The sequence below is a fragment of the Anguilla anguilla genome, chromosome 1 (genome assembly GCF_013347855.1).
Source record: "Anguilla anguilla isolate fAngAng1 chromosome 1, fAngAng1.pri, whole genome shotgun sequence".
Taxonomy (NCBI): domain Eukaryota; kingdom Metazoa; phylum Chordata; class Actinopteri; order Anguilliformes; family Anguillidae; genus Anguilla; species Anguilla anguilla.
Genome location: NC_049201.1, coordinates 16,855,024 through 16,882,447, shown reverse-complemented (window position 1 = coordinate 16,882,447; position 27,424 = coordinate 16,855,024). Strand labels below are relative to the sequence as shown.

The following is a 27,424-nucleotide window of genomic DNA, read 5'->3' as shown; positions in this document are numbered from 1 at the left end:
GTCTCCGATTACAGCTCTTAGCACAAAAAATAATCAGAAAAAAATCACCTAAAAATGAAGTATTTCAATCTAAACATATTACTCAACCATCTGCAGGGCATAACTGTTCTGAACTCTGTTCCTCTCCGCAAAAATCACAGTTAGTGGCTGAGAGCCTCATGCACCCCGCAGGGGGGTCATCTATTCACCCCTCTCCTGCCACACACCTGGACCGTTCAGTCCCGAAATCCCGCTGGGGTCCCACACTTCAAATCCTTAAAACAACACTCACTCCACTTCATTTTTCTTCTTTTCTCTGCGCAAGGTAAGTCTGAGATAAAAGAAGTTATAATCACCACCTCCACCACCAGACGTCCCTTCACCCCCCACCAATATGCTTCTTACATCCTTTAATGACCTCTCCAAGAAAGCTGAACACTGGCCATCCCTTATCTCTGCTCACAAGTGTACCGCAGCTGCTAACAGCATGGGTCTTTTTCTGTGTCCGACTGCAAGTTTATTTTGGCAAGTCGTCACCCTTCGCTAAAGCTTGGACAAAAATATTACGGCAAGGGAGTTCACCGGTCCCTGTGTGCACCACAGGTTTGGGACTATGTCAGGTACTTCAGCCACAGTTTTAAGAGCAGGGGGCCCAGAAGTCCTGATTTAGTGCCTTACCTGCTCTTGAAAGAAATACTCTCAGATTGTGAACTGCTAAAATATGAAGCGTTAAATCTAACATCGGGGACAAAGTGATTAATAGTGTACCAGGGTTGCGAAGGGGTGACTGTGCAGCAGGTGTGGCTGGGACAGAGATCGCCCTGGGGGCCACAGCTGGGAACCGCAATTCCAGAAAGTACTAATTTAGGAGCAGAGAAAGTTGTCATAGTATCCGGCTTTTGCTAATCTTTAAAGCCTTAGGGCATCGAAGGTTCTATAAATTATGACAAAAGATCAGCGTCTTCATTCTTATCGAGTCTCACCCCGGTTTTTCATTATCATTCAGACTATCGATAATTCATTTCCATGTTATTCAGTCTTACTGAGCCCCGCTTGCTTTAAAATCAACTCCAGGGTAGTGCAGTGCAGATTTACTTGCTCAACAGAGCACATGACCCTAAACCAAACTACCAACTTTGTTGACATGAGCATCACCAATTGTTTTCTTCAACAATGGCCAGACAGACGCTGACGCATTTACTCTACTCGAGTAACCAAGGTAACACCGCACCCGTTTTCACTTAGCGAAGCATTAGGACGGCACGCACGTTCAGCAAAAGATTGTGTACATCCCGAGGAATATCTGGAAAAGATTTAGTGTACAAAAGAAACACTGCTTGGACCAGCTTAAATAACTGCTTCCCAAACATCAGAACAGAATGTGGGAGAAAGCAGCATTGTGCAAAAAACGCAACGCATTATTGCGGCAAAACAAAATTTCCACCTGCGCAAACTCCTCCGGTCCTTTTCAAATGTCAGGAGGGAGTTTAGAAGGGGATGCACTGTCGACTGTTTTCGGTCGCTGTAAATTCACCCTAGATGGGGCCTCTCCTGGGTGACAATTAAAAGCCGCCGGGGGAGAGAAGCGGGAGTTCGCTCGGCAGTGCTCTCCGTGACGTCCCCCCCGCCAGGCGCTCGGCGGCGCGGGGCTGCCGGTACAGCACGCACTCCACACACGAACCCGGGGCGAGCGCGGCGGTAAATCAGGCCCGCTGCCGTGTAACCCGAAGCTCCGCCGCAGCTGCCGCGGGTCCCCCGCCGCGGGTCCCCCGCCGCTGGAACCGCATCTCCTCATTAAAAAAAGAAAAGGGAAGAGAAGTGAGCTAATTCGTCTCCCTCGGCCCCCGCTCGTGCGCCGCCGCTCTGGCGCTGAGGGCGAGCGGACGGGGTTAAAAGCGTGTCTCCGTCCCGCTCCTCGGCCGTCGCAGCTGGCGCGCGGAAGAGGGAGCGCCGGTGTTTTGGAAATCGGCGGGGCGACTGGGACCCAGGTTCCCCTGATCGACCCCGAGGCCAGGCGTGGTACACCATTAGTAATATCGCTGGATCCTATTATGTCACGAGGGTCCGCTCAGAGCACGGTTTTCTCACAGAAGACTAATGCGAAAACTACCTTGTTGTAATAGCATTTTCCCTTTTATTCCTCGAAATACTCAAAAACAGATGGAGCGCCTCACATTTATAATCTATAGGACAACACAATATGCCATAATAACAACATGAAAATATACTGCAATTACAGTGACAAATCGCGAAGCTAAAACAGTGCACCAAAGGTACTTTTTTTCCGGAAGAGAGGCATGAGTTATTGCACTGGGCCATTTTACAGCTGAAACCTAGTAGGAGCCCCAGGAGAAGAAAGACAGAGGCATATAGAAGGGGTTTGTATTGGGGAGAAATCCAGGAGGCAGCAGTGGCCCCTTCAATAAAGGCTGAGGTTTCCACTTCACACTGACAGAAGACACAGAAAGCGATGAGTGGTCAGGGCAGAATATGACCTGTGAATGACCCTCACCCTTATTGGCTCATCTGGGGCTCCAGTGCCCAGTACCCACAATGCCCTTTCTCTCATACTGCAGCAAAGCAGTGGGTGCTTGATGCACTGAGGACCATGTGAAGCCTATTAAAGAGCTGCGATTGTGCAAGCCGTTCTCCAATTCACCCCACCCCCCCCCCACCCCCTTCCCAACACCCACCACCACTCATTTAAGCCAGCATTCCTGCCATACTCCTGAAGCAGCTCAACACGCAAGTTTCCTCTTTTCAGCGCAAAATCCTTTGGTGAGAATTCCCAGGCTGCATCACACCACGGCGGATTCCGGAGAGACGGTATAGCGAAACACGCGTTAGGGGTGAGTGGCATGAGTGGGTGAGTCAGAGGGAATCAATGGGAGAGTCAGGGAGCTTCAATGGGTGAGTCAGGGGAATTAAGTGGGTGAGTCGGAGGGGTCACTTGACATTCCTTGCCTGATTGACCCATCCGGGCCCCCCCTCCACCGTCAGTGTGCCTACTGTACGTGAGGGCTTTTGAGAAAGGTGGGTGGGAGCCCATGGGTGATCCGAGACCCGTTCCAAGGCAAGCAAATTTAAAACCCATTTATGAAAACACTTAACCCAGGCACAGATGAGAACAGAGCGACGGCCTGGCACAATCCCGCCCACAGATACGGGAATAAAAACCTAAAAGTTTACATATTTCTCAATGGGGAAAAGGCGTTCAGAAAACGGTATTTGGTTTGGAAGCCAGGTCTATGGGATATTAATTTCCAGGCTTCTCCAGGGTAACGGTCTGCTATTGAGACAAAAGGAACAGCGAGGGGGAACACGCACAAGTCGAAGAGAAATGTTGCGATGTTCATTTCGTCGCGCTTACGTTACCTGGACCGGTCGGAATTGGCCATCTGTCCCATGGCTGTGCAGCACTGGTGCTGGGGCCACAGGCTCCCCCTCGAGCCACGAGATTTTCAGGGGGTTGTCCGTTAAGCCCATCTCATTTTTTTGCGCCAATTCCTAAAGGAAAATAAGCATTTCAAAGTAAAGCTTCTCATTCAAAGGTGCTAACCGTGTTTAAATGGGCAAAGCAATAGTCACAACATCACTGCACGTGTGCAATGAACTTACTGGCCCCCACCCCTCAAGCTGTTCCAGACCCTAACAGCTCCAGACATAAACCACACTCTCCAAACCTGGTCCCTGAGGACAGCAGGCATGTTCTCTCCAGGGAAACCACACAGTATAGCAAAGCCCACAACACACAATAAGCAATGACAAAACACATCAGACCTTAGGACTTACAAGAACAATGAGTCCTCTCTAGCAAAGTTCCACTGGTTCCCATTAAAAATAACTTCTTTCATATAATCAAAAGTAACTCCACGGTTCCACACAATGTGGACAATTTTAACTACATGTACATATAGAAATACATTTGTATTTTTAAAAAAACGTGAGTATGAAGCTTTCAAGTTCATTGCACCACCTGAACGAAAAAGCAAGCCAGAGTAAGACACGGCATTACTTACAGCAGCTTTGACCGTTGCAAATTCTACTACTGCACTTCCTCTCTTCTTCCTCGATATCAGGACATTCAGCACATCCCCATACTGAAACACGGCAACAGAGTGTCAGCCATTTTGTTTGCAAAAGTTTGAAAAGAAAACAGTTAACACAGAAACCATAGAACGAACTTGAATTAAGCTTGAGGAAAAACAGACATGATTGATGACTACATTCTTGCTTAGTGCCCAAAGCAAAAATGTGGCAGAGCCTGTGGCAGAAAGGAATTATTCACTGAAATCTCACATACCTCAATATGAGGACGTAGTGGTGACTTATAAGGGCAAACTGCCTTTCATAAGCATGGTGCATGAGCATGGGTTTGAGTGGGTTCCTGTGCATTTTTACACAGTGTAATTAACCCAAATGAATATCCATTAACAGAACTACACCTAAGACCAGGCAGCAGTATCAAGTCAAGAAACAAAAGGCATATGTCAGTACATACAGGTTCTCATCGAAAATGTGCACTGGAATTTTCCAGAACCGGTTTGTCTGGGATAACCGATAATGCATTCAGTTTACCTTTTATGGGCATGATTTCTGCCAGTAATATTATATTATTGAAAATCTTCTACAAGCACATTGCGGTTTGTGTCATGTGGGGCTTAGTTGTAAGTTTTTATATGTCCCATACGAGCTCCGTAAGTTGGTGGAGTATAACCACAGGGTCAGGTGTGGATCATTACACTCCCAAAATGCTTCTGACACATTTCACAAGCGGTGCCAATTATCATTTTTTCCCAACTAATCAACAAGACTGTGTCAGGATCTGAACGGCTTCCAGGAAGCTACTTAATGTTTCAGAGAAATGGCTCATCCGTGCCAAGTCTGGAATGCACTGAACTGAAGAGCAAAAGGCGTTTTTTGGTCAATATGACTTCTTCAGTAGGTTTTCCTCTATGGCTGTGAGAGAACAGAGCAAAAATATCACATATCTGACGAAATTAGCAGCAATCTTTTTCCCCACCGCTGCCATGAGAACTTGGAACAGGGTGGCGGGGAGGGAACATTCTGCCCCAAAGTGGCCTGTCATCCCTTGACTTGGATGGTGGGGGTTGTCAACATTCGCAGTTTAACTTGGACCCAGCTACCCCGCCGCAAAAGATGATCCCTCTCAGCTATACAGATTACAGGCTCAAAACAAGATTGAATAAACGGCTGGGTAAAACCAGCTGGGCCAGCGCAATACGGGTGAGGGCTAGTATCTGTCACCTGTGACAGGTGGACACTCTCACTAAACCGTTCCAGTTGGAGCTCCAATTTGCTGCACTTTTCCGAGAAGACAAGCACTCCAAGGGACCAGAAGTCCTGGCTCTCTCAGCGTCTGGGAAAAGAGCTGGCCTGGAATGCATGCATACTCCCAAATCCTGCCAACAGCGACAAAAGGGAGTCTCCATAGACCTCCATTTCATATTTCCAAATATCTGTATGTTTTCTTTAACTGCACAGTTCGGCTTTTGCGAGTCTCAAGTAGGTAGTTCCTTTCCCACGGTTTAGACGGCCATTCTGTCGCACCGTTACCTGCAGGACCCTGCAGCCCACCCACTGGAATCTTTTCAGGGGTGTCTTTAAAATAAAATCATTTCAGGCGTTCTGCATTCACAAGCCATCGCGTGAGAGGAAACCATCATTTTACGACCATCTTCTGACCCAGCTTCCTGTGCCCATGACGACAAGCCTAGCGTTGCCACGTTGGACATCGGCATCACTTGAGCTGGTCTTGTCCACATTCCAGCAAAACCCTTTTCCTGCTAATTTGCCCCAGAACTGGTCTAGTTTTGAGGTGGTACGACATTGCATGAGAAGAGCACATTTCCTAGCGGCTCCCCAGGCGGTGCTAAACCCACCCGTTAACAGGGGCGCTAACAATGGCGTGCCCCACATTAAGATGGCAGTACTTTGCCCTCAGCACTTTCACTGCAACAAAACATTAACGGCGCTCGCACAAGGGGGAAAATAAAACGCTCTGTGATGTTCTTAAACACTGACGTCATGCAGGCCTCCACATGGCAACGGACCGCAGGCAGGCTCCATGCCAGGTGAAGCCGGAGGTAAAGTCAGGGTCTCCGCATCGAAAGGCCTGAGCACATCAGCGTACCGGCCATTTTAAAGTTCCATCACGCATCTCAAAATCATAGGGCTGCATCCTCTGCTGGTTTTCGGCGTGTTTGCGGTCCACACACCTTGTTAGCAAGGCCTACATCGCCTAAATTTGGAGGTACATGGCAACAGAAAGCACATAGTGAAAATGCAGTGGAGAGTGGAGAAGAGGGTGATGCGAGTGATTTAATGACCTTTACCAAATTATCATGTGTTTTTTTTTTTTTACTATTCTTTGGGTCAACTCAAATTTTGCTGCTTGCTTAAGGAGTCAATCCCTGCATTTCATAACACACACCTTTTGCAAAAGCCTGAGAAGAATGTCTTCAGAGTAGCCGCCGTTTGTGTCATCCTCCTTCGAAGACTTCCACTTCAACTTGAAAAAGAAAACCAGAGAAATTAAGAGTTAGAGGGGGGGAGGCACTAGTGCGGGCCGCTGAACGTGGATTCCAAGCCGAAAAACTGCTACGATATCCTTGCAAACTTTACCTCATATATCCCAGCAAAACCCCAAACTTTATGAACCATAAAATGCACAGAACGCACAATGCATTGGGATCTGGTCAATGAAAGTACAGAATGTCGAAAAAAAAAAAGGACATAGAGGAAGAATTAACCGGAGTAGAGCTGTGCCAGCACGGCAAGAACATACTGGCACAGAGTCGCTCTGATGACATGCATAGATTAACGCGGAATGGGACTAGAGCTGGGCCAAAGAGCAGCGCTAGAGGGGAGCTTTTAAAAGGTCTTGGAGAGAACCCACCACCATATTAGAGACCTGCAGTCAATTTACATTAAGCTTTTCGTGTGAGCGGGAGCAGGGTCTAAAATTAATATGGGGGTCTGGACCAATAACAACACTGACTCACCTGCAATGCATTGCATATTTCTCAGTAACAGAAAACCGTTACTGGGAAAGCATCTCAGTTACTGAGTTTGTTTTAAAGGGAAAAATTCTCCCAAAGTCCTAAGTTTTGACACAGTTTGCTGTTCCTTATCTATAGTATATGTCTAAACGTAGTCACTTTTTTTGTAAAAAAAAAAATAATAATTATAAATAAAGGCAAGCTCATTGAAGATCTCCCCATTAGTTTTTGAAATGGGCTAATATTCATACCAGCAACCTTCATACAAAGCCCAGAATTCCTTTGAATGTCTCATCTCTGCAGAGCACTGCAGGACAGAGCATATCATGCACTGAAATCAGAATGGCACTCTTGTCTGAGAACAAGCATATTCCTAAGATGTGAATTTCTTCCTTTGCACCATGCTTACCTTCTGAACCGTAAGCTAAGGAAGTACATATTACATTTATACTGTTACGCTTCACTAGCTTAGACTTCCATAAAGCTTAGCTTTAAAGATCCTTTGGATGAAATTAACCAGAAGGGTCCCTAATGTCTAAATGTGTACTTTTCATTTAACAGTCCAGGAAAATCATCCTCAATTCTAAGGCAGGTGTGGTGCTTTCTGGGGATTTAGACACATAATGCCATTGTCTGTAAGGTTTGAAAACAATGTAAAAGCATTTACCAGACCCACCATGATTTACATCTGGGCTATTGCACATTAAAAGGATATACAGCACATTGATCTACATGTGAAATGAATGGGGGATATGGTACACCACTAATGGCTAGTATCAAATAACATCCTAGAAAGAGCTTAACAAACAGACAGCACAAATCAGTGAAAAGGTTCAGCATCCTGCTATGCCCATCCCATTTTAAGGGCCTCTCCTGCATTAAGGACACACTCAGTATTTTCTTGGCCAGTTCATCTTTCCAGGGTTAAACCAAGTATATCAGTCAGCGGTATGCAATCGTACAATCTTAAACCACGGACTAGACTCCAACCGAAACAGAACACATTGCTGCCAAGGAGTTTACGTTTTAACAAAACAGGAGTTACTCACACCAGCCATTTGTTCAGTAACAAATTCATTACACATTCAAAACGCTGCGGTCAAGACCTCTCCACAACAGTCCTGGGCAATATTATAAATGGAGAGCACCAATGACAAGTCCAGCACTCTGTTCACCATCAAAGAAATGGTTTCCGGGAATTTCCCATCTCTACACTTTCTATTTTCACAATTATTTTTAAAACATGTTCTTTCCCGTACTCCATTCCCTACTCCTCCGCAATAACTTTGTACTCCATTAATCTTCCAACCAGGCATAACAGTGCTTGGGTCATACCCAAATTCTGGTCTGGGTCTCTATTCGACTTGCATATAGGTTATGCGCAGTCTAAACAAATTTAAAAGGTTTTTAGGAGCTCAGAATAAGTGTTCCCTGGCTTCGCTTGACTGCTCCAGTTTATGCGAGACCAAACCCATACTCGAACCACAAATAATAAAAAGGTTTTCGGAAACAAAAACAAACACACTCGCATTAGAAAAGCAACAGAGCGAGACATCATCTTTCATGGTCCCTTGTCAAAGACTTGTGGATGGTTCTGATCAAATAACCACTCTGGTCATTGCATTCCACACAAAATAAATAAATGTTTACGACCACTTGACAATTCTAGGACATAAAACGGCGTCCTTCCTGACTGCAGTCCTTTGTCTCACGTGTTTTTTTTCTCCACCCCCCAAAAATTCCTTCACTAAAATATTTCTCAAAATTGTTCCTTTCCGTTTCCTTGAATCCCTAGAGCCGTCATGTCAGAACTGAAGTACCTGCCTGTAGGCATGCAATGAAAACTTAGGAAGTAGAAAGCAGTAGGAATGTCATTACCTGGCCACTCTCGAAACATCATTTATTTATAGTTTGGGCCCAATTCAGGTTAAAAGTCTACAGACACTGCAATTAAATCATCCGATCCCAATAACAATGTACAAGAACTGGGTACCACGTAAACAATACCGGCCGCAGTGTTTGGCTTAGCCAGAATGTGAGGAATAATGACAGCCATATTATGACAAGAGCTGCTGAAAACAATTATTTTTAGCGCAAAATTTGTTTTGCTTTACAGATACTACTGATTAGAATGAAGGGGGTCCTTCAGAGAGACCAGCGTTCTGAAAGCCTGCCAGCTCTTTGCTCTCTGTAAGGGAGAGAACTGCTGACAACTCTAGCCCTCTCCGCGTCTCAGAAACGCAAGAGAACGTTTTATTAAATCTTGACGGATGGTCGTCTAAAATAAAGGAAATTAATCGGAGTGTTCAGCTAGGCCGCGAACGGGGAAAGCAATCGTGCTATTCTCTCGCGCAGGCGGGAGGAAATTTCGACAGCCGCGCAGTCAAAACACAGCGTCTGGCTCCGGACCCAAGAAAAGGCCAATCCACAGAAGGCTCACTCTTTGTGGGGAAATGGGCTTGGAACGAGCTTCAGAAAGGGGGGAAAGCAAAGAAATATTTAACTCTTCATCTACAATGGTTATAAATGCCACCAGATATCATAGGTGAGCCAGTGGCTGCCAGCTGACTTTCCAATATCTACAAACCGTAGCCTAGATGCTGCCGTTTTTTGAACTTGATTTAATATTCACGCAAGGTTGCATGTAATATAATAGTGAGGCTCAATAAGGAAAGCTAGTGTTTATTTTCCTGATTGAACACATAAACTTCAACTGATTCATCATGGGATAGAATTTCTGATGGATATCAGACATTTTAACGAGATTAAATACATAAACACATTAGCTAACATCCCCAGTGTCCTTTAATAGAGGGGGACTGAATATTTACCAAAGGAAATATGATTAGACTTCTATGTCGCTCACATAGCGCTCTAGATGATGAGCTATGGTGGAGAAATAAAAGATTTTCCACAAGCTTTCTGCACTTCCAACTGTCTTTTTCATCAGTTGTGAAACCTGCACGTCCGAAATGCCTTGGAGCCTTGGAGTTTCTTCTATCCACCTCACTCTAGGCACTCTAGTCCCCTGCAACTCTGGGACATCAGTGTGACAAATGGCTCACATTGTACAAATGGTTCCAAACCAGGCAATTTCCCTGCTTTTCAGCTTCCCCATTGGAATCCAAACCCGAACCTACCCCCCCAACCCAAAGACCCATAGACTTAAATAGCCCAGAAGCAATACACTGATGTCTTACTTTTAACTTTGGGGTCAGGTTGCTGTCGAATTGTGCTCCCCCCACAGTGCCTGTAAGGGACAGAGAGGGAGAAAGGAATCATTATTTTACTGCCAACATTATTATGTTATTTGTTTCATTTTTTTGGCCAAAAATGTTAAACGAGCACCATAAATAACATGATCTGTGGCGAGGGGGAGGGAGAGAGATGGCCAGGACATTTGGTCGAGCGGAAGGACAGGGAGGGTCGTCTCCCACCACGGCCGAGTGACTCCGACGCATATTTGACGCGTTCGGTCAGCCAGCCCCAACAGCCGCCCCGAAATCCTGGCTCCGACCCCCGAAACGCGGGTCGGAGCGGCGCCTCTGGAACCGGGCCGGGCGGCTTTTCCGAGAAGCCGGGGGCCGCAGAGGCGCGCTAGCGTGTGAGCGCGGGACGTCCCAGCCTGCCTCGGGGCCACCGCGCCGGGGGGGTCAGGCCGAGAGCCCCCCCTCCCGACGCTCGCTCTATTATCATTACTCCTCCTCTTGTTTTCTTACAGGAAAAAAGAAACCGAGCAGAGGCCCAGCTGACCATTTCATTTTATATCCAGTTGTAAAAACAATAAGAATAGGGACTGTGTACAGACTGTGTCATACAAGGAAAAGTACAAATACAAAACATGGCCAGTTCAAATCAGGACTGTGTCCCTGGCCAAGAACAGCCAGTTATGACACTATTCCAAATTAACCTTGGTCATGTGATTCCATACGATAGTCTGCCACCTGCATCTACAGAGTTCACCAAATGGAAGGTCTAGGGGTCATGTTGATAGATTAAATGAAAATGTAGGTGCATGTATGGGAATAGCATAACAGGTCACTGGTCAAGTAAAAAATCCTCATAACAGTCAGCTATGAGGCCTACACATAAGCAATATCTGTACAGTATACCAGTATAACCTACACAGTATCATTCACTGTGTGGACTAGCTGTGAGGACTGGGCCTATACAGTACCTGACTGTACAGTTGTGTTGGTTGTGTGAAGTCTTCCTTCTCTCTCCCTCTGGATCTGCTCCTTTATCAGCCTCTGTTCCTCCTGCAGCTGTCGAGAGCCCTCCTCCCTCAGCCGAGCAATCTGGGGGCGAGGGGCAGAGCGGCCAATCAGACGGCCCGAGCAGGCGGCCATGGCAGCATAAAGAAGCGCTGACGGCGCACAGAGCGAAGTCCAAACGAAGCAGAGGAGGCCGGAGCGTCCGCTCCAGTCAGGTAACGGCAGCAGGGTCAGAATGTGAGAGGGGAACGGCCTCCTGGTGCGTCAGGCTCAGGGACTTCCTCTGAGCTGCTCTCACACAGCACACTCTGCTGGATGATGATGCCTAGTAATCGGACACACTGCCACCTACTGGTAATATGTGTAAACACACGGACAGTATGGTCTGCCAGCACACTGTGCACCTAAGGCTTGTTGTACAAGGCATCCTCGTGATTATAAATCATCAGAAGACATTTTTTTTTCTGTGATATTTCCTCTCTGACTAAAAACTAAATAAGCCATACACCAAAACCTGACAGGGTTTATAATGGCTTTGTTTCGGAATGCGAACACTCAAACAACACTCAACTCAACACTCACTCGTTCAGATAACGGCAGAAGATAGCCTTTCGGAAAGACGTGGGAATGGAATTCCGTGCCAGAACCTTGGGGTTCGCGCTCACCTCCTCCTCGAGTGTGCGTGTGACCGTGACCTCCTCGGCCGACTGCGCCTCCGCCTGCTTCTCCCGCGCCTCCAAGTCTGCGAAGCACACGCATCAACACCGCGTCACAGACTGGCCTTCGCCCGTAAAGCCGCGGGTCCCCTCGGCCACCGCGCAAACGCTCAGCGTCAGCGCGCCGAGCAGCGGAAACAGAGGTTATAAAGCGAAGAGATGCGCACTGCTCGGGCGGGAAGGAAAAATAAAACGTATTCGGAAGAATTCAGGGCCGTGCCATTGTTTTGGAAGCGCAGTGAGCCTGACAGCACATTGATAACAGCAGTGAAGGCGCTCTGGATTTGGCTTTACAGCAGCCTTCCACTCAGAGCGACTGCTGCAGCTCTTACAGCTCCCATGCCGATAATGGCTGGTGCACAAACAGGGGAAGCACATTAGTGCGGAGTGGCAGGTAGGTGCGGAGTCTGTACAGAATGGCAGTCAGGTGTCAATGTATTACGAAGTGGCAGGTAGGTGTGGAGTCGGTACAGAGTGGCAGTTTGGTGTGGAGGCAGGACAGAAAGGCCCGAAAGGCCAACCACCGCACCCATCTGTCCAGAAATGGTTTCCAAACATTTCCGGACATTCAAACATTTTACACATACTGTGTGATGAATGGCTCTACGTTTGGCAGGCTTCAACTAACTTTCTCTGTCAACTAAAGTACACTTTCCAATGTTCATGCTTTTCCTCAGTCAGCAGTGCAGTGCGTCTGCTGTGTGCGGGTGGGAAGAGGCCTCACCTAGCTTGATTTTCTTCCTCTTGTCGTCGAGTTTTCTCGTTCTCTCTTCGGCTTGTTTCTTCGCTTTGCGGACCTGGTCGTAGGCAGCCTGCGGGCAAGGAGGACATTTGGGATTGTGCTGCGCTCGCGCTCCGTGAAAAAGAAGGGCGAGAGGTGGAGCTGGATCAAAAGAGGCGCCTGGCCTGAGGACTTACCCTGGCCGCCGCGTCTGTCAGCACCTCGAGCGCCTGGGAGAGCTGGTGAAAGAGGTCCGCTGCATGAGGGGAAACAGAGACCAGAGTCACATGATCAGTCACATGACACCAACACAGAAGGCCTGACTGGCGTACCACGCACCAGATCACCCAGACCTCCGAAACACATCCCCGATAACAGGAACCCTTCACGCCGCCGCCGCGGAGGCTAAAATGTTCTTCCCCTCAAAAACAGTAAACAGATTACAGGCAGGCACGCAAAAACGAGAGGTGCGGACGCATGTGAAAGTGCTTAGCGCGAGCGGAGGTGGCGTGCGTTAGGGGGGCGAGGAATGCGGCGGAGGGACGTAAAAAAGCGCGCGAGCGGCCTCTCCGCGCCGGGCCAGGGCTGACATTAATTGGGCCGTTTCCTGCATTAAAAGGTGCCTGGGCTCTCACGCAGCCCGCTTCCCCTAATGATGCGCCGCGCGCTTTCCCGTGTAAACCTGGGCCTCTTCTCCCGCCGCAGCGCAGCGGGGCGCTCCGAGGGGCCGGCGGTGTAATCACACGTGCCACGCAACGCCCCCCCCGCCCCACCCCCCCACACTGAGCAGCCGGGGGGGGTTTTAATGACTCACTCCTGAGGTTCCCGCTGCAGTCTCTGGTTTCCCCTTTTAGGGAGCCCCTGTTACACACAGGCAAGCTGAAATGCGCAGTGAAGAAGCCTGGAGAGCCTGTTTCAGAAACACCTCTGCGCTCTCACTGTGAAAAATGCATCTTAAAAACGAAGAAAAAGGTAAGCATGGGAGGAGAAAAATGTGTTTAAATAAATCATTATGGGCCTGCTGGATGGCTCATTCGGCTATAAGGCACTACACTGTAATGCATGGATGAGCCTTCACTGTCTTGGATCATATCCGGACCGTGCCAGTGCAGACAGTGGCCTGTAGCTCCATAGGGAAACGCGCAATTGGCGACTGTGTGGCCCAGGGAATGGGATGGTTAGTTCGGATAGGTTTCATTGCTGTCTAGCGACCCCTGCTGGTCGATCGGATGCCGATCGTTCAAGCCGCATATTAATTAATATTGTCTTTCTCTGACTCTGCTCTATGCCAGCTTAGCTGTAGACTGCAGTGTGTAAAGAGATAGCCGGCGACAGCACATGGATGTCTACACTCTTCCGAATCGACAGTGAGGTTCGCAGTATGAACGCAGCTGTGGTCGCAGATGATTGGACATTTCAAACCGGGGGGGAATTGGATATACTCAGCCCCAGTTTCGGTGCCAAATTTATAAAATAAAAAAAATAAAATAAAAATAAATAAATAAATAAATAAAAAGACTTGACCTCCTCCTGACTCTCTGGCCCTTGGACCCATGGGCCTTTTCATGCGAATGTTGTAAATCCACACGAAACCAAAGTAATCTTGGAGAGAATCTCACAGCAGAACAATTTCACAATTTCTTTTTTAAAATATTTTTTTCAATGCATGTTCCTAGACATTTCAACTTCTCATTTCTGGGAAATTTCTGGAAACCCATTTTATTATACTCAGTCCCCATTACCCCTTAATCAAATTGTCATAGACATCCAAAGACCGCAAAAACCCAACATGAAAAAATGAAATATTCTTTCCCCCCCAAGGTGCATTTTTATTCTGCGGCGATTTCCGAAACGGATTGTTCGCATGTTTCACGGTGACGGGGCCTGAAGCGCTGCAGGGGATGGAGAAACACATGTCACGCTGCCTGTCCGTCTGGCTGTCTGGCTGTCTGTCTGTCTGAGCCGCTGACCGGGCAGTGGGCTGGAGCTGGTTAAGCAGCCTGCACAGCCCCAGACTCTGGGCTCTGTGGCTGGCGGTTCTGGAAGCGGAGAGGGGGCTTTGAAATCTGGAGGGGGTTGAGAGGCCCCCCCGGGCCAGAGGAGCATGCTGTGTGTTGACATGTCTCAGACAACAAGCACCAAGTGTCTAGGGAAATCTCCCCCCCCCAGACAGAGAAGACATGCTGCTTCGTTTAGGAGATGTCACAGTTTTCTTCAAACTTGTTGTTGGAGACCGATTATTTTTACGCCATCTATTCTCTTTGTACTTTCCATACTTCAACTGTCCTAAAGAAACGTACAGGTAGTGTTTAGCAGTATAAGAACCCAGTTGATACATGGGACATAATTTCCTGGAAAGAAAATGAATGCTAGGAGATTCTACAGGTCACATATTGACTTTATGTCGCATCACATTAACCAAATGTCCTCTGATATGACAGACAATAATCCACTATAGAAGGCGGCCTTGGAACAGCTTATTTACTAATCCCTTCATTCGGCAAACAAAATGGTTTTTGTGGAAAAGGCAAAGTGAAGTACAAAATGTCTTTCTGAGTAGAGATCTGTTTCACCGTGTAATTAAAAACACGAGCGTACCCGTGTCGCTGTGCATGCGTTAGAGCTTCTCTGTATAGGCTATACCCACAAAATATGCAGTCGCTGCGATTTATTTTCAATAGTTTACAGTTGAATGGGTCACAGCGTCTTTAACAGTAAATACTGACAGTGCCATCAGTACTGCTTTTGCAATGACGCTCAATTCAAACAGAAGATGAAGTCATGCTTTCATGTATGATTTCCTTCTTCGCTGACTATTTTTCTGACAACCAACCAATATCCTGTATATAATCTACACCAGTAGTCGTTAGCCCTGGTCCTGGAGGATCCCAGTGCATGCTGGTTACAGCTGAAACTTTAAATACCATACCAGTATCAAGTATCAAGACCTGTTAATTGTTGTGAGGAAAATAGAGTTTCTTTGTCAACCATCCACTTCACAACAGAAGGCCCAGCCTGTACCTGGTTAAATGCAGGCCCTCATCAGTTAGCTACTCCCAACAGATAGCCAAGAAAACCAGGCAGCACTGAGGCACCCTGAGGCCTCCCTCTGCACTCACCAGCTCTAGGGTTGTCCGGGTTCTTGTCCGGATGGCAAGTCAGGGCTTTCTGTCTGTACGCTTTCTTGATCTATTGGAAAAAAAAACAAAAAGAAAACAACAATATTGAGGATTAACCTGGCTCATTTCCAGCAGCCAGGTATTCAGGTAAAGCGACGGTATGGGGAGATATTATGTCTCTCTTAAATCTCTCGATACAATCTCTTAATCTGCGAGCCCAGCTTTCAAGCCAAAAACAAAGAAACAAACTCTAATGTAACTTTCTGTATAGCCGATTCCTTTTAGGACACTGCACACTCCCCATTTCTCAGATATAATTATTTTGGCAGAGGGTAATTCAAGTTAGATAGAAAATCAAACAGGAAGAAGAAAAATATAGGTACAGGTGGGGGAAAAACATGTTGACAAAAGACAACAGAATGAGTTTAAAAAACAAAAAAAAGACCATTTCTGCAACTCATTCAACCAGCATGATACAGAGTACATGAGAAAGCTTCAGGCTCCAAATATGAGAGTTCTGTTCGAAATATAAAAACAACATTTACAGATAACATTTATAATCTACCTCCTCTCCACTGCCATTTCCTCCGGAAGCCAATCGGGCTGCAGTGTGCTTTGCTCACCTTTAGCCCTTGTAGCACGCAATTCCTTCACTTTAGGCGGTCTTTAAAAAGTGACAAATTTACATAACCCTCTTTTCCAAGTTCATTTTCCCACATGATTAACAAAAACACACTTAAAAGCAACAGGAAACCAAGTACAAATCCTGACCCAGTGTTAATAACCAGTGATAATGGCGTATTTTCACGGTGGAAATGGAGAAACGCTGCAAGCCATGCTGGGAATAATTGCGGCTCCTGGTCTATTGGGGACCGCGTTCTGACAGAACCAGCATGTACTGTATCCCCAGCCGGTGCCACTACAACATTGCTGGTCAGCTGGTTGCGTTGTAAAGCTTTCTTGTTGACAACTTTTTCAATACCCAAAGAACAATTTAACACAGAGAAGTAAAACGGCGCTCTGTGGAAGTGATTATAGCCCTTTTCTTAGGGAAACCGTGGGGAACCAAGACGAACCAATAAGGGCTCAGTCTAATCAACGAAACCGGTTGCACTGCGTATTTTACGCTATTAAATTCTACCTTGTATCAAAACCCATGGTCACTACATTTCTTGTGGAAGAAATGCTTTTCGTCAAAGAACATCTCAAATAGGTTTAGAATAAGAGCCCTTATTTACGTTTTTTTTGTACTGGCAGGTTTGAAATTTTTTTCCACAACGGTTCCAAAAATTGTGAAAATGTAGCCCACTTTTAATCACACAAATCTCAGGACAGCCTGGTCTTCGTGCTTTTGCAGCTAACTCACTCCACAAATCAATCAAATTTTGACTTGAGAAGCATTAATCAAGAGCCCTTTCACAAACAGCTGACATTTTGGAGTTGAGTGGTATGCACTAGAACACATTCTAACAAATCCTAAATAAGTGGTGTTCCGAGAAACTGTACCTGTGGAAAGTGCCAACTTATACAGCGTCTCATGCCATTTTTCCACCACCTTTGCCCCAGAACAAGCTCACAGACCGCAGTATAGCTGCACCAGTATTTCACTATTTTTTTTATTGAGCCAAGACACAACCAACCTTTAAACTCTTGTCTTTAAACCTGGAAACTAACTCATCTGGTTTTAGAATAGCTGTAAGAAAGCCAAGGTCAGGGTTAACAAGCTAAGAAGTGTCAGCAACTCAAAGCTGTGGAAAAGCCATCTGTACGCAAGGTGGAGGGGCAGCCTATGGCCACAGGCAATCGCACAGGCAGCTAATGCGAGCGACAGAAGATCATCAGTGTGTTCAGACCAGTTCAACATTCACAAGCTTAAGACTACATAAACAGATCTGCTTCCCTGAGTGGGTTTAATAAAACATACACAGCCATGCATAAAATACACGCTGTAACTCCGAGCGTTTTAGCAGTATCCATCTTTAACGAAACTCAGCTTACTTGAAGAAAAAAAACTGTAGTCAATGCTTTTCAAAACGTCATCTGTTTTGTTACCACTTACCAACAGTAAGAAATTAACACATCTGGGGGCCTCCAGATTTATGATAGTGATAGCTACTGACAGGTACACTCACCTTACATTAATCACAGAAAAAACATGGAGCTGCATAGTTACACGCTGCCTCGCTTCTGGCAGCGATTCACACAAAACAGAGGAAACAGTGTGTGGACCGGAGAGTGCTAACGGCCAATGCGGCGACGTGCACCTTTGTCCTAAATATCACTTGTGAGCGGTCACGGTTCAGTTGGAGAGCTTTCCGAAAAGGAAAGCGCTGCTAAATTTCCTCAGCGCCACTGCCTGGCACTCGCCACTTCCCCCTGAGACGAGCTGACACGCAGAGCTGCTGGACCCGCGCCAGGCTGCCTCTTTCCATCTGCGCCCCTGCTGCCCGCGACTGCGTCTAAATTGAGCCCCCACGATCAGTGCCGTACAGCGTGAGGGCTCAGACCCACTTAACGACCCAATACATTTTCGGAGACCTACCCCACGTCAAATGTAGCCTGACATAGGCTATAATACGTAAATGTATGTTTTGATACAAACAGGTCAAAACATATAAATTTACACCAATTGCGTTTAATGCGTGTGATTGTCTTTTTGACGGGGTGCGACGTGTTTTTACGTGGATCTTCAACCCCACTTAGCTACTATGGTTTTGGAATCACTGCATTACATATACATTTTGGCATTTTTAGCAATCAAGTTACCTTGGCAAGGGTACAATGGCAGCACCCTAGCGGGAAATCAAACCCACAACCTCTTAGATTAAAGTTCAGTTCCCTAACCAATATGCCGCCAGACTGTCTGTAGTATCTAATTAGCCAGACCCCGTCTGGTCAGTCACCTAGGAACTGGCAGCCCACCTGCAAACACAACCAGGAGAGCTACGATGTTAGACCTGGGTCAAATGTCACAAACATCCCAGAAAAATGCTTTACACACATTTTTAAACCTGCTACATTAATACAAACAAAGATTGAGAATTGCGTTTAATTATTTCCCTCAAACTATCAGGGTAAATATGCAGCTGTGATTACAGTTCACCTGTGAGTCTTCTGCTCCAAGCAACAGTGCTGACACTCAACACGGTCAGACAATTTGGAAAAGGAAAAAAAAACGCAGTCATGTAAAATGATGTAATGTGTTTTTCTGACCAGGAGGTGACCTGGAAATAACTTTTTAAATGCGTGTTTGCGGTACTGATGCAAACTTGGCCAAGCGCCAGGATGATAGCCATCCCATTGTGTCCGTGGCTCGAGGGCACATAAGCACACAGGAACACAGAGAGAGGGGGGAATAAAACAGCAGGAAGGCGCACACAAATATTTATTTGCGGTGGGGAGGTTTTGCTGCGCCATGGCAGCAATTAGCCGGGAACCAGGCAAGCTGCAGAGGCGGGCCATCGGACGAGAGCCCGCACCGAGCACACACACGAGCCTCGCAGGGGGAGAGCGTCGACACGCTCTGCACCCCTACCTACGTCCCCGCTTCCTGCCCCTGCTCTGCTCCCCACAGCTGTGCGGCTCGTCAGCTGGGGATACAGCTGCGCTACCGCCGCGCTCGCTTTCACCCGCAGGGCAACAGCGCAGGGGCCCAGGCTCCGGACAAGTGCGGACCTCCGCCTGAGAGGCCCGGGTGAGCCGCGGCTGCAGGGCCCGAATGAGCTTCCCGGCCGACCGCGTCACCGGCCCAGCTGTAAACGAGCTTCCAAAAGAATGCCAAAAAACGGCATCCCACAATCGGAGTCGCGAGCCATTACGACACGAATTTAAAAATGACAAACCATTGAGGTTCGTTTGTTCGAATATAGAGAACACAGCAGGGATGTGGAGGAGTCATCCCCTTGCGATTCGCATAACCCCCGTCTTCGTTTAACGAGCTTGACAGAGGCCATTATTTTCATCTCCAGGAGGAAAAGGACTTGAGGGCCGAGCCAGCAAATGAAGGAAAGGGGGAAAAAAAAACCTTCTGTGATAATTAGAGCCCATATGTTGTATGCGTGCAAGCACACAGCTCTGAAGAGATATTCATCTCAGTGCAACAGGGCTTCGTTGGAACAGGTACAGTATGTTACTGGGCCAGACTGAGACAAGAAATACAAGCGACTGCCAGTTTTTTTTTTTAACCTCTCTCTACTACTGTTGGCAAGTTTGGAAAAATCCCTCAAGTACGAGTTTAACATGAACAATGCATGGTTGTTCCCCATCGATTTTAGTATGCGTGTTTATTTAGTGCAGGCAGACTCACAATATCGCGTGAGATAAGATTGCATAAGGCTAGTTGCGTGAATCTGCGGTCTAGCCTCTGGATTCAGTTATCTTGGACTAGTGACAAGAATATGGCTGGCTGTCTCCATTAGAGACAATGCACTTTTGCGGTTAAACAAGGTACAATGCTAGAATGTAATCCTTAACCCAGTGCAGCCCATGGTTTGCCCCTCAGATAATAAACAGAAGAGAGGTCTGGAGATTTCACTAGCAATGAAGTCACCATCAGATAAGCAGCAGCAGCCCGTCACCTCCCCTGTGTGAAAGAGGCAGCTCCCTTGGCTCCGCAGAGGAACCAATGAAACACAAGAGATGTGCGTCTACCCGACAGGGGTCGGCCCAATATTTTCAGGTCTCCTCAGCCACCCGCTGGCTGGGCTTTACTGGTTGCGCACATCTTTTCCTCGTTACCACATTGCTCCGTATTACTGCCCCCGACCCGCTTAAGAACTCAGCCCGCATGAACGGCCGCTTGACTGGCTGTATCTCCATGAAGCCATCCTCCGCATTTACCCAGGTCTGGCAGTTACAGGAAACTGTCAGCAGGAGAGATGGAGAAAGGACAGGGGGAGGACATAGGGGTGGCGGAATTGCGGTTGGGTTTCGGTACAGCGCAGTCAGCGAGCGAGCGTATCTTGCCTGATGGTAATGTTTGTTCAGGGCAGTGATATGATTAGCGTGAGCGGGGCTCGTCTGTGCCCAGCTGAGGAACCCACCGGGAGAAACGGTATCCTTCTGCATGGATGGCAGAGGGCACTGAGGCACACCGAGAGGCTTCGTTTTTCGAACAACTGGGCGCCTGACTGGGGGTTGCTCCATTACCCTCCTCTCGCAGAGCCAACACGAGCTCCAGCTGTTTCAGCCACTGCTTCTGAAGCCCCGGAACAGGACAAACAGCAACGGGGAAGACGTAGCCTTGCATGCATAATGCTGGCCAGCTTGACAGTGTGTATCTATGCATGCATGCAATGACCGCGCTGGTCGCTATCGGTTCAACACGGGCCAGGGACTCTCGTTTCAGAGACAGCTTTGCAGCAAAATTTTACCGGCCCTACAAATCAACAGTTTTGCGAACAAAATTTTGACACAAATCCGTTACGACCAGTGGCCTAGCCACAATGTTAGCCATCCAAAATGGGAGTCCATCTAGCAGGAAGTAGGCTATATCTATTTAAGAAGACATAAAAAGCTGTGCCTGTAGTGTAATTAGTACACCCACGGAACAAAACTTCTCCCCATTACTAAACACCGTCACTATGGCAGCAGAGCTGCACTTTCAATGGCTGTCTGATAAAATGTGTCCTTGTGCAAATGTTGAAACAGAACTGCAATCACAAAGCTCATGGTGCTAATCAGTTGACATCACAGGCCATGCCGCTTGGCATCAGGCCCTCTCCATCTACCGCACAGGAAGCTCTGTGCACTGAAGATCGCTATCGGTTCCAGCCATCACCAGAGTTCCCTTTCCTCTAAGCCGCAACCGCTAACTTCCAGGACAAACTATTCTGGGTCGATCACGTCTTTGAAATCCATTTAAGAAATTAATATCTCGTTTCCCCCATTTGGCTGCATCCTTAATTCAATTTTGGTCTCAGATCTAAGGGTTTGGGAGTTTGAGGGCAAGAAAAAAAACGAATGGGCGAACAACACTCCCAAACTAGAGTGAAAAGGGACCGGAGAGGAGTCATCCCCGGCACCCCATACTTTCATGCAGTCCTCTGGAGAACATCGTGTACATTCAGTTTCAGTTCCGAGAACAGGAGGCAATCGCGCCATAGCCAGAACTCAAGTACTAAAGCGTATTGGCGAGCTATGCGCCAACCGCAATTTGGAAATGAAATTGAGAGGATTTCCAGTAATGGCTGTTTGGGGATGATGGTCTATTGAAGCACACTACATTTACCCGGAATCCCAATGTGATTGCTTACAACTACAAGTGAGCAGGAATGTGACAATGCAGGTGTTCTTTCTGAGGGGTTTGCTGAAGGGTTATAAAGGGTCTCCTTGAGTGCAGTACGCTGAAGAGACACAGCCTCAATGTTCAATGCCCAGCTGAGGATGATGTAAATTATTAGCCTATATCAAATGTGTTGTGGGGTGCACCAAGCCCATAATTCTCATTTGTTCAAAAAAGGGGCTGCAAACTATATAACTGCTAAAAGGTAAGCATGAGCCAGATGTGAAACTTCTGGCCATATACAAGACTTAAAAACTTGTTTATAACATGACAGTCTGGGTTGTTTTCCTGTTTAGAAAAACAAGTGCAAGTGAGCCATCTCCTCATGAGAAAAACATTCCTTTTACATTAATGTACTCGCGTGATTTCAAAAACAACACATGTGTAAATGTCAGAACAAACTGGTTTGTCTTGTGTTATATAGAGCTTTCTAACAATCCCTTTGTAAGGTAAGATAATTGAGGTTCTTTTAGTGAAATCATAGCTTGTTTGATAATACAGCTGGTTGTGTAACTGACAGACCGGACACCAACAAATGCAAATCACTGCAGTAAATGCATTGCCATTGCACTCTGGAGCACTAAGCACTAAGACTATATCCTCACGTTAGGTAGGCTATAACACGTAAGAGAGTACACTATGCCACTACGGTGTAAACTGTAGGCTACCTGATTGGTGCACTTCACCTCTGGTATCTCTATGGTTAGCAATGTGCACAAAATATTTAGCTGTTGTCCTAATCTAACTGAAGAACCATTGCCTAACAAATCAAGGGACACCTCAACAATGTATAGAGCAGCATACAACTTTCCAAGCTTTAGAACACTAGGGAAAATCTCTATGGATGGTGCTACTGCCAAGCACATGGTACATGCCTACAATTTCAGATAAGGAAACACATGAACTCCATTACTAATTCCACTTTAATGGCCCTCTTAGCAACTTCGTATGAGATTAAATCTGTACTTCTTTCTACTAAGTAAATAAATAATAACAGTCGTACACCAGGTTCATCAACATAGAAAACTAAGAAAGTTTAGATGTTTGAATCCTTGAATGATATCTATGATGTCACAGTGCCGCTTAGTGGCAAACAAAAGCGCTGCGTGTAAAACAATTAAACAGATCACCGTCTGAGGTTATTGAGAACTTTTTCAAGCAGTAGCTGCTTGACGCATGGCACAACAGGCAGATCATGTTTTAAATTAGACAATGAAGAAGTAATGGCTGTAGACAGATGGCCAGAACCCTATGTGTCGCAAAACAAATGATCGATGCATTATCACAACACGACTGGCTTAAACCAACAGGGTTTGGACTGCTCAAAGAATGTCACTGGTATTTAGCCGATATGTGGAGGCAGATGATACATGAAACAGACCGAGTGTGTCTATTACTGTAAGTAAGCCAACTACCCACCTATCTGAAAGCTCGCAGTATGGTCAATGACACAAGCCACTTAAGTTGTAACGTTAAAAAGCTTGCTGACATAGCTATGTGTTATGTCAGTATTACCCAATTACATTCAGATAATGTGTTAGCTAGGTACCTTTCCAGATAGTAGTTAATAGTTAATCAGCAGCGACGATGCAAGCAACCAATCTGTGCACTGCATGTGCAAGCTATAGCTAGTTGAAGACAGACTGACTACCATTATTTCTGCAGAGACGCTTGTGTAACGTTACAGTTCATTGGCATTAGCTAGACAGCTATAACGTTGTGTTAATGGAGCAAGACGAACTTTCTGACAGCGTGAACAGAGGTACATGCACAGATCATTTAGATTTAGCAGCTAGCTAAGTAGCTAATATTAGCTAGCGAGAAATTGCCGAACCTCTTTCACGGATGCTGCGCCTTCAAGACCAAGGAGACCGTAGAGGTCCATCTGTAGCAGCTCTTTTGTCGTTGACATTTTCTTAAATTTTCAATTAATTATACACTAAAACTTAAAAAGTATATGTTTTACTGTTGGTGACCCCGTTCCGTATTTGAATCGTTCAACCTTTCACCTCAAAAAAACTTCCTTGGGAAATGCATCGTGGTAGTTGTAGTCTTGTTAACGTAAACGGAAGCCACTGTTTTTCCTATTTTAAAAAAAAAAACATCGAAATCATCTTTTAACCACCAGGTGGCAAAATTATTTAGCTTCAGATGTTACGAAATAATCAAAGTAAAACAAAGCGCTGGCTAACGGCTTATTTTTTAATCCGTTAAAACATGTTTCTGGTTGTGACTATTATTTTTGAACTTACAGACCTTTGACCACTTTTATACGAAATGCTTGTTTGCAGAGGACAAGAATAATTCTGCCCCAAACTGTCTTCGATTATTTCTTCCAAATCATAATTATATCCTGCTTGTATCTTCAATGTTCTCTTTTGAATTCACAAATACAGAAATGGTTGTATTTACTATAGAAGAGCTATCATTTGCGGGTGGTTTTAATCTTTGTCTGGTTTTGTGGACTAATAATTCAAATAAAATTAATCATAATTAGATTTTAGCTAGTGCATTTATTAATCATTTAATAATCCTTTGAAATCAAACGCAAAAAAAGCCAATACCCAAAAAATAAGATAAAGAGATCAGGACTGTGAGTAGTATGAGATCTTTTGTCCTGTTTCGTTGAACAAAAGCAGGAAACATTAAGGATTATACTGTCATTTCCACTATTGATTGCTTTAATTTATGTATTCTATGCTGCATTGAATTCACATTTTTTCTCAGTTAGATATAATTGGCGCTATCCGTCAGCAATATGTAGGCTAAGCTATATGAGTTGGTGGAATGCACTTCAGATTTGCTTTTTCCTGATGTTATGGTAAAGTTGAGGGTCAAGTAGTAATTCAAGGTTTTGTTTAAGAAGTGATTATAAATACATTTTTGTATTTGTTACCTAGTTATCTCCTTTAAGACCTTCAGTGTGGAATACAACTGAGACAGACTGCAACATTATTGTATTCTGATAAAAACATCAATGCTTATTAAGTGTTCAATGTTAACAAGTTATTTCCAAATGTTTATTGATTCATGTACATGTATTACATGTGTAGCATACTAATGACTATATCATATACACTTCATTCTGTGTTCCACTGTGTAAGATACAGACACTTTGTTTATTTTAAAGACTAAAGTACAATCGTGTCTGCACTGACAATAGATGTCATGTAATGCTTTTGGACAAGTGTGTGGCACAATGATAATTCTGGCTGTAATCTTCAAAAACTGGATGCAGTAATCATCCATGGCCAGATGATGGTTTGAAGGACTTGCAAAAAAAAAAATATGACTCGGCCACTGTTTACAGATAAGGGATATTTTGAGGCCTTTCTGGAGGGTGGTGGGATGATAGAAGGAAAAGCCAGCATAGTTTAGTTTTTTCCGAATTTCTGTCAAGCTATTTGTGCTAATTGCTGTAATGTTGTGCACTATGTGTACTGTGTGAGCAAAATCAATGTCCTGACACATAAGTGGATATGTAATAAACCAAGTGATGCCATTCAATTCTAGCACTTGTGATATTATATTAGGGACAAAAGTATATAATAAATTTACAAATAAATACAAATAAATAAATAGGTAGATGGGTAAAGCTTTGAAAAAAGAGAATAGTTCAAGTGGTATGAAGTGCCTATGTCAATTCTGCATACCTTTCCAATTCCCATAGACTATATGCATAATATGACATAATATGGACATGGACAAAAGGAGTGCAAAAATGGGTCATTCACAGTAGGGCACTGGGAAAGAAAATCTGTTGTAGTCCCTGGAATATAAAGATAGCTTGGTCTAGAATAACGTGCCTTGGGAAGGTTTTGATACTTGAACTTTAGTCCCAAGTGAGCATCTTCTAAGTTAACAGGGTATTTCAATAGACTCACTTCCCTGAACCGAATTTAAAAATCGCAAGATGGAACCATGTCCAAAGTATACAAACAGCAAGAAAAAATGGCATCATGATGGGTAAAGTTCCTGGACATGGCTGAAAGAATACTTTCAGTGTTGCAGGGACAATGTGGAGTATGTGGCCACAAGGGTTTTTGCTTATTTGACCGCCTTGTTATCTCTGAGTGTCATTAATTGTTGATTTTCCCCTGGGACTGCCCAATGTGCAGCATGAAAAAGTCATCTGAGAACTTGAAATGTGTGAGGGGATGGCTTTGAAAGGATTCTGTCACACTGCTGTTTAAACAGTGTATCACTACATGCATGCTCAGTACATCTGAATGGTGGCAAAAAGGTAAATTCAAGGACAGTAAAATATAATGCATTGCTTTTGGAGAAAAGAATAATGCACTATTTAACTATTAACATGACAAGTATAAATATTGTATACTGCCTTCGCATTATTAAAAATGGCTGTTAAAAGGCATTATTGTACACCAGACTGAATCAGGATTCTGACATAGGAATCCCACTACCATTCAAATGGATATTTCTGAGTATTTGACCAACGATCACACATGTAGCATGGCTTTTGAACCAGGCACCTTGCCAGTGGTGATACTGTTTGGTAGCCTTTCAAGTACTTACAGTGCATTTGCACATTTACAGAGTTAATCAGTTCTGGGCACAAATGTTTGGCACATATATTATTCAGTAAGTACCCTTTTAAAGTACAACTATCGCTTGGACAGAAAGAGTGTGTACTGTTAATTATGGTATCGCCCAAATAAAACAGGTAATCATTTGCTCTGCCAAAGATAAATATTCTCATGCATATACAGCGGGTATTTATTTATTTATCTGGTGTCCCTGTGAGACAGTTTTTAACAATAAGTATCTTACGTGCCAAACTCATTAAATTATCATAAAATAAAACATCGTGAAATGTAATAAAATTATTGAAAAATGAGTATGTGGTAGACATCTGATAATAAATGATCACAGAGATAAAACTCAACTGTAGGACATTCATGCGCTCTACACACGCATGCACATACACACATACACACACACACATACACGGTGCCTTGACTGTAACACCTATTTATTTATTTATTTGGCACAAGAAGTAATAAGAAAAAATGCAAAATTATTGCAAAATTATGGTCATAAGGAGCCATGCAAGGAAGACCAAGGAAACCCCAGGGGGTTTATCGAGTCGCTCCCTTAACAAGACAGGCATGGTGTTATGGATTACATTGTTGACATGATTGTTTGAGTAAGAGGCAACTGAAGGTGTCACCTACATCTTTTGTTATAATTATTATTTCACTCATTTCTTCTGAAGAAGTAATTGAACATGGAGGGAGCAGATTATGAATTTCTGTGCTGTGTGGAGAATGTTTACTTGAAAAATGTAGTATAGCTAATTTCATAAAGACAGGTTGTGAGTTAGCTGTGTGGTCTACATGTGATATGATT

The 27,424-nt window shown here is 45.2% G+C and overlaps 1 protein-coding gene across 1 annotated transcript in view; it reads right to left on the bottom strand.

Annotated features, from left to right (window-relative positions):
* The window catches only part of dnajc17 (DnaJ (Hsp40) homolog, subfamily C, member 17), a 44,701-nt gene extending 20,615 nt beyond the window's left edge, over nt 1–24,086 (bottom strand). Inside the window, exons 1-10 of the mRNA XM_035435321.1 lie at nt 23,889–24,086; nt 15,772–15,841; nt 12,850–12,908; nt 12,656–12,743; nt 11,881–11,957; nt 11,179–11,299; nt 10,202–10,251; nt 6,434–6,511; nt 3,999–4,079; nt 3,355–3,486 (exon numbers count right to left, since the gene is read on the bottom strand). Of these exons, the coding sequence (XP_035291212.1) occupies nt 3,355–3,486; nt 3,999–4,079; nt 6,434–6,511; nt 10,202–10,251; nt 11,179–11,299; nt 11,881–11,957; nt 12,656–12,743; nt 12,850–12,908; nt 15,772–15,841; nt 23,889–23,966 (834 nt within the window). The 5' untranslated portion in view covers nt 23,967–24,086. The remainder of the gene's footprint in view (nt 1–3,354; nt 3,487–3,998; nt 4,080–6,433; nt 6,512–10,201; nt 10,252–11,178; nt 11,300–11,880; nt 11,958–12,655; nt 12,744–12,849; nt 12,909–15,771; nt 15,842–23,888) is intronic.
* Nucleotides 24,087–27,424: the final 3,338 nt, after the last annotated feature.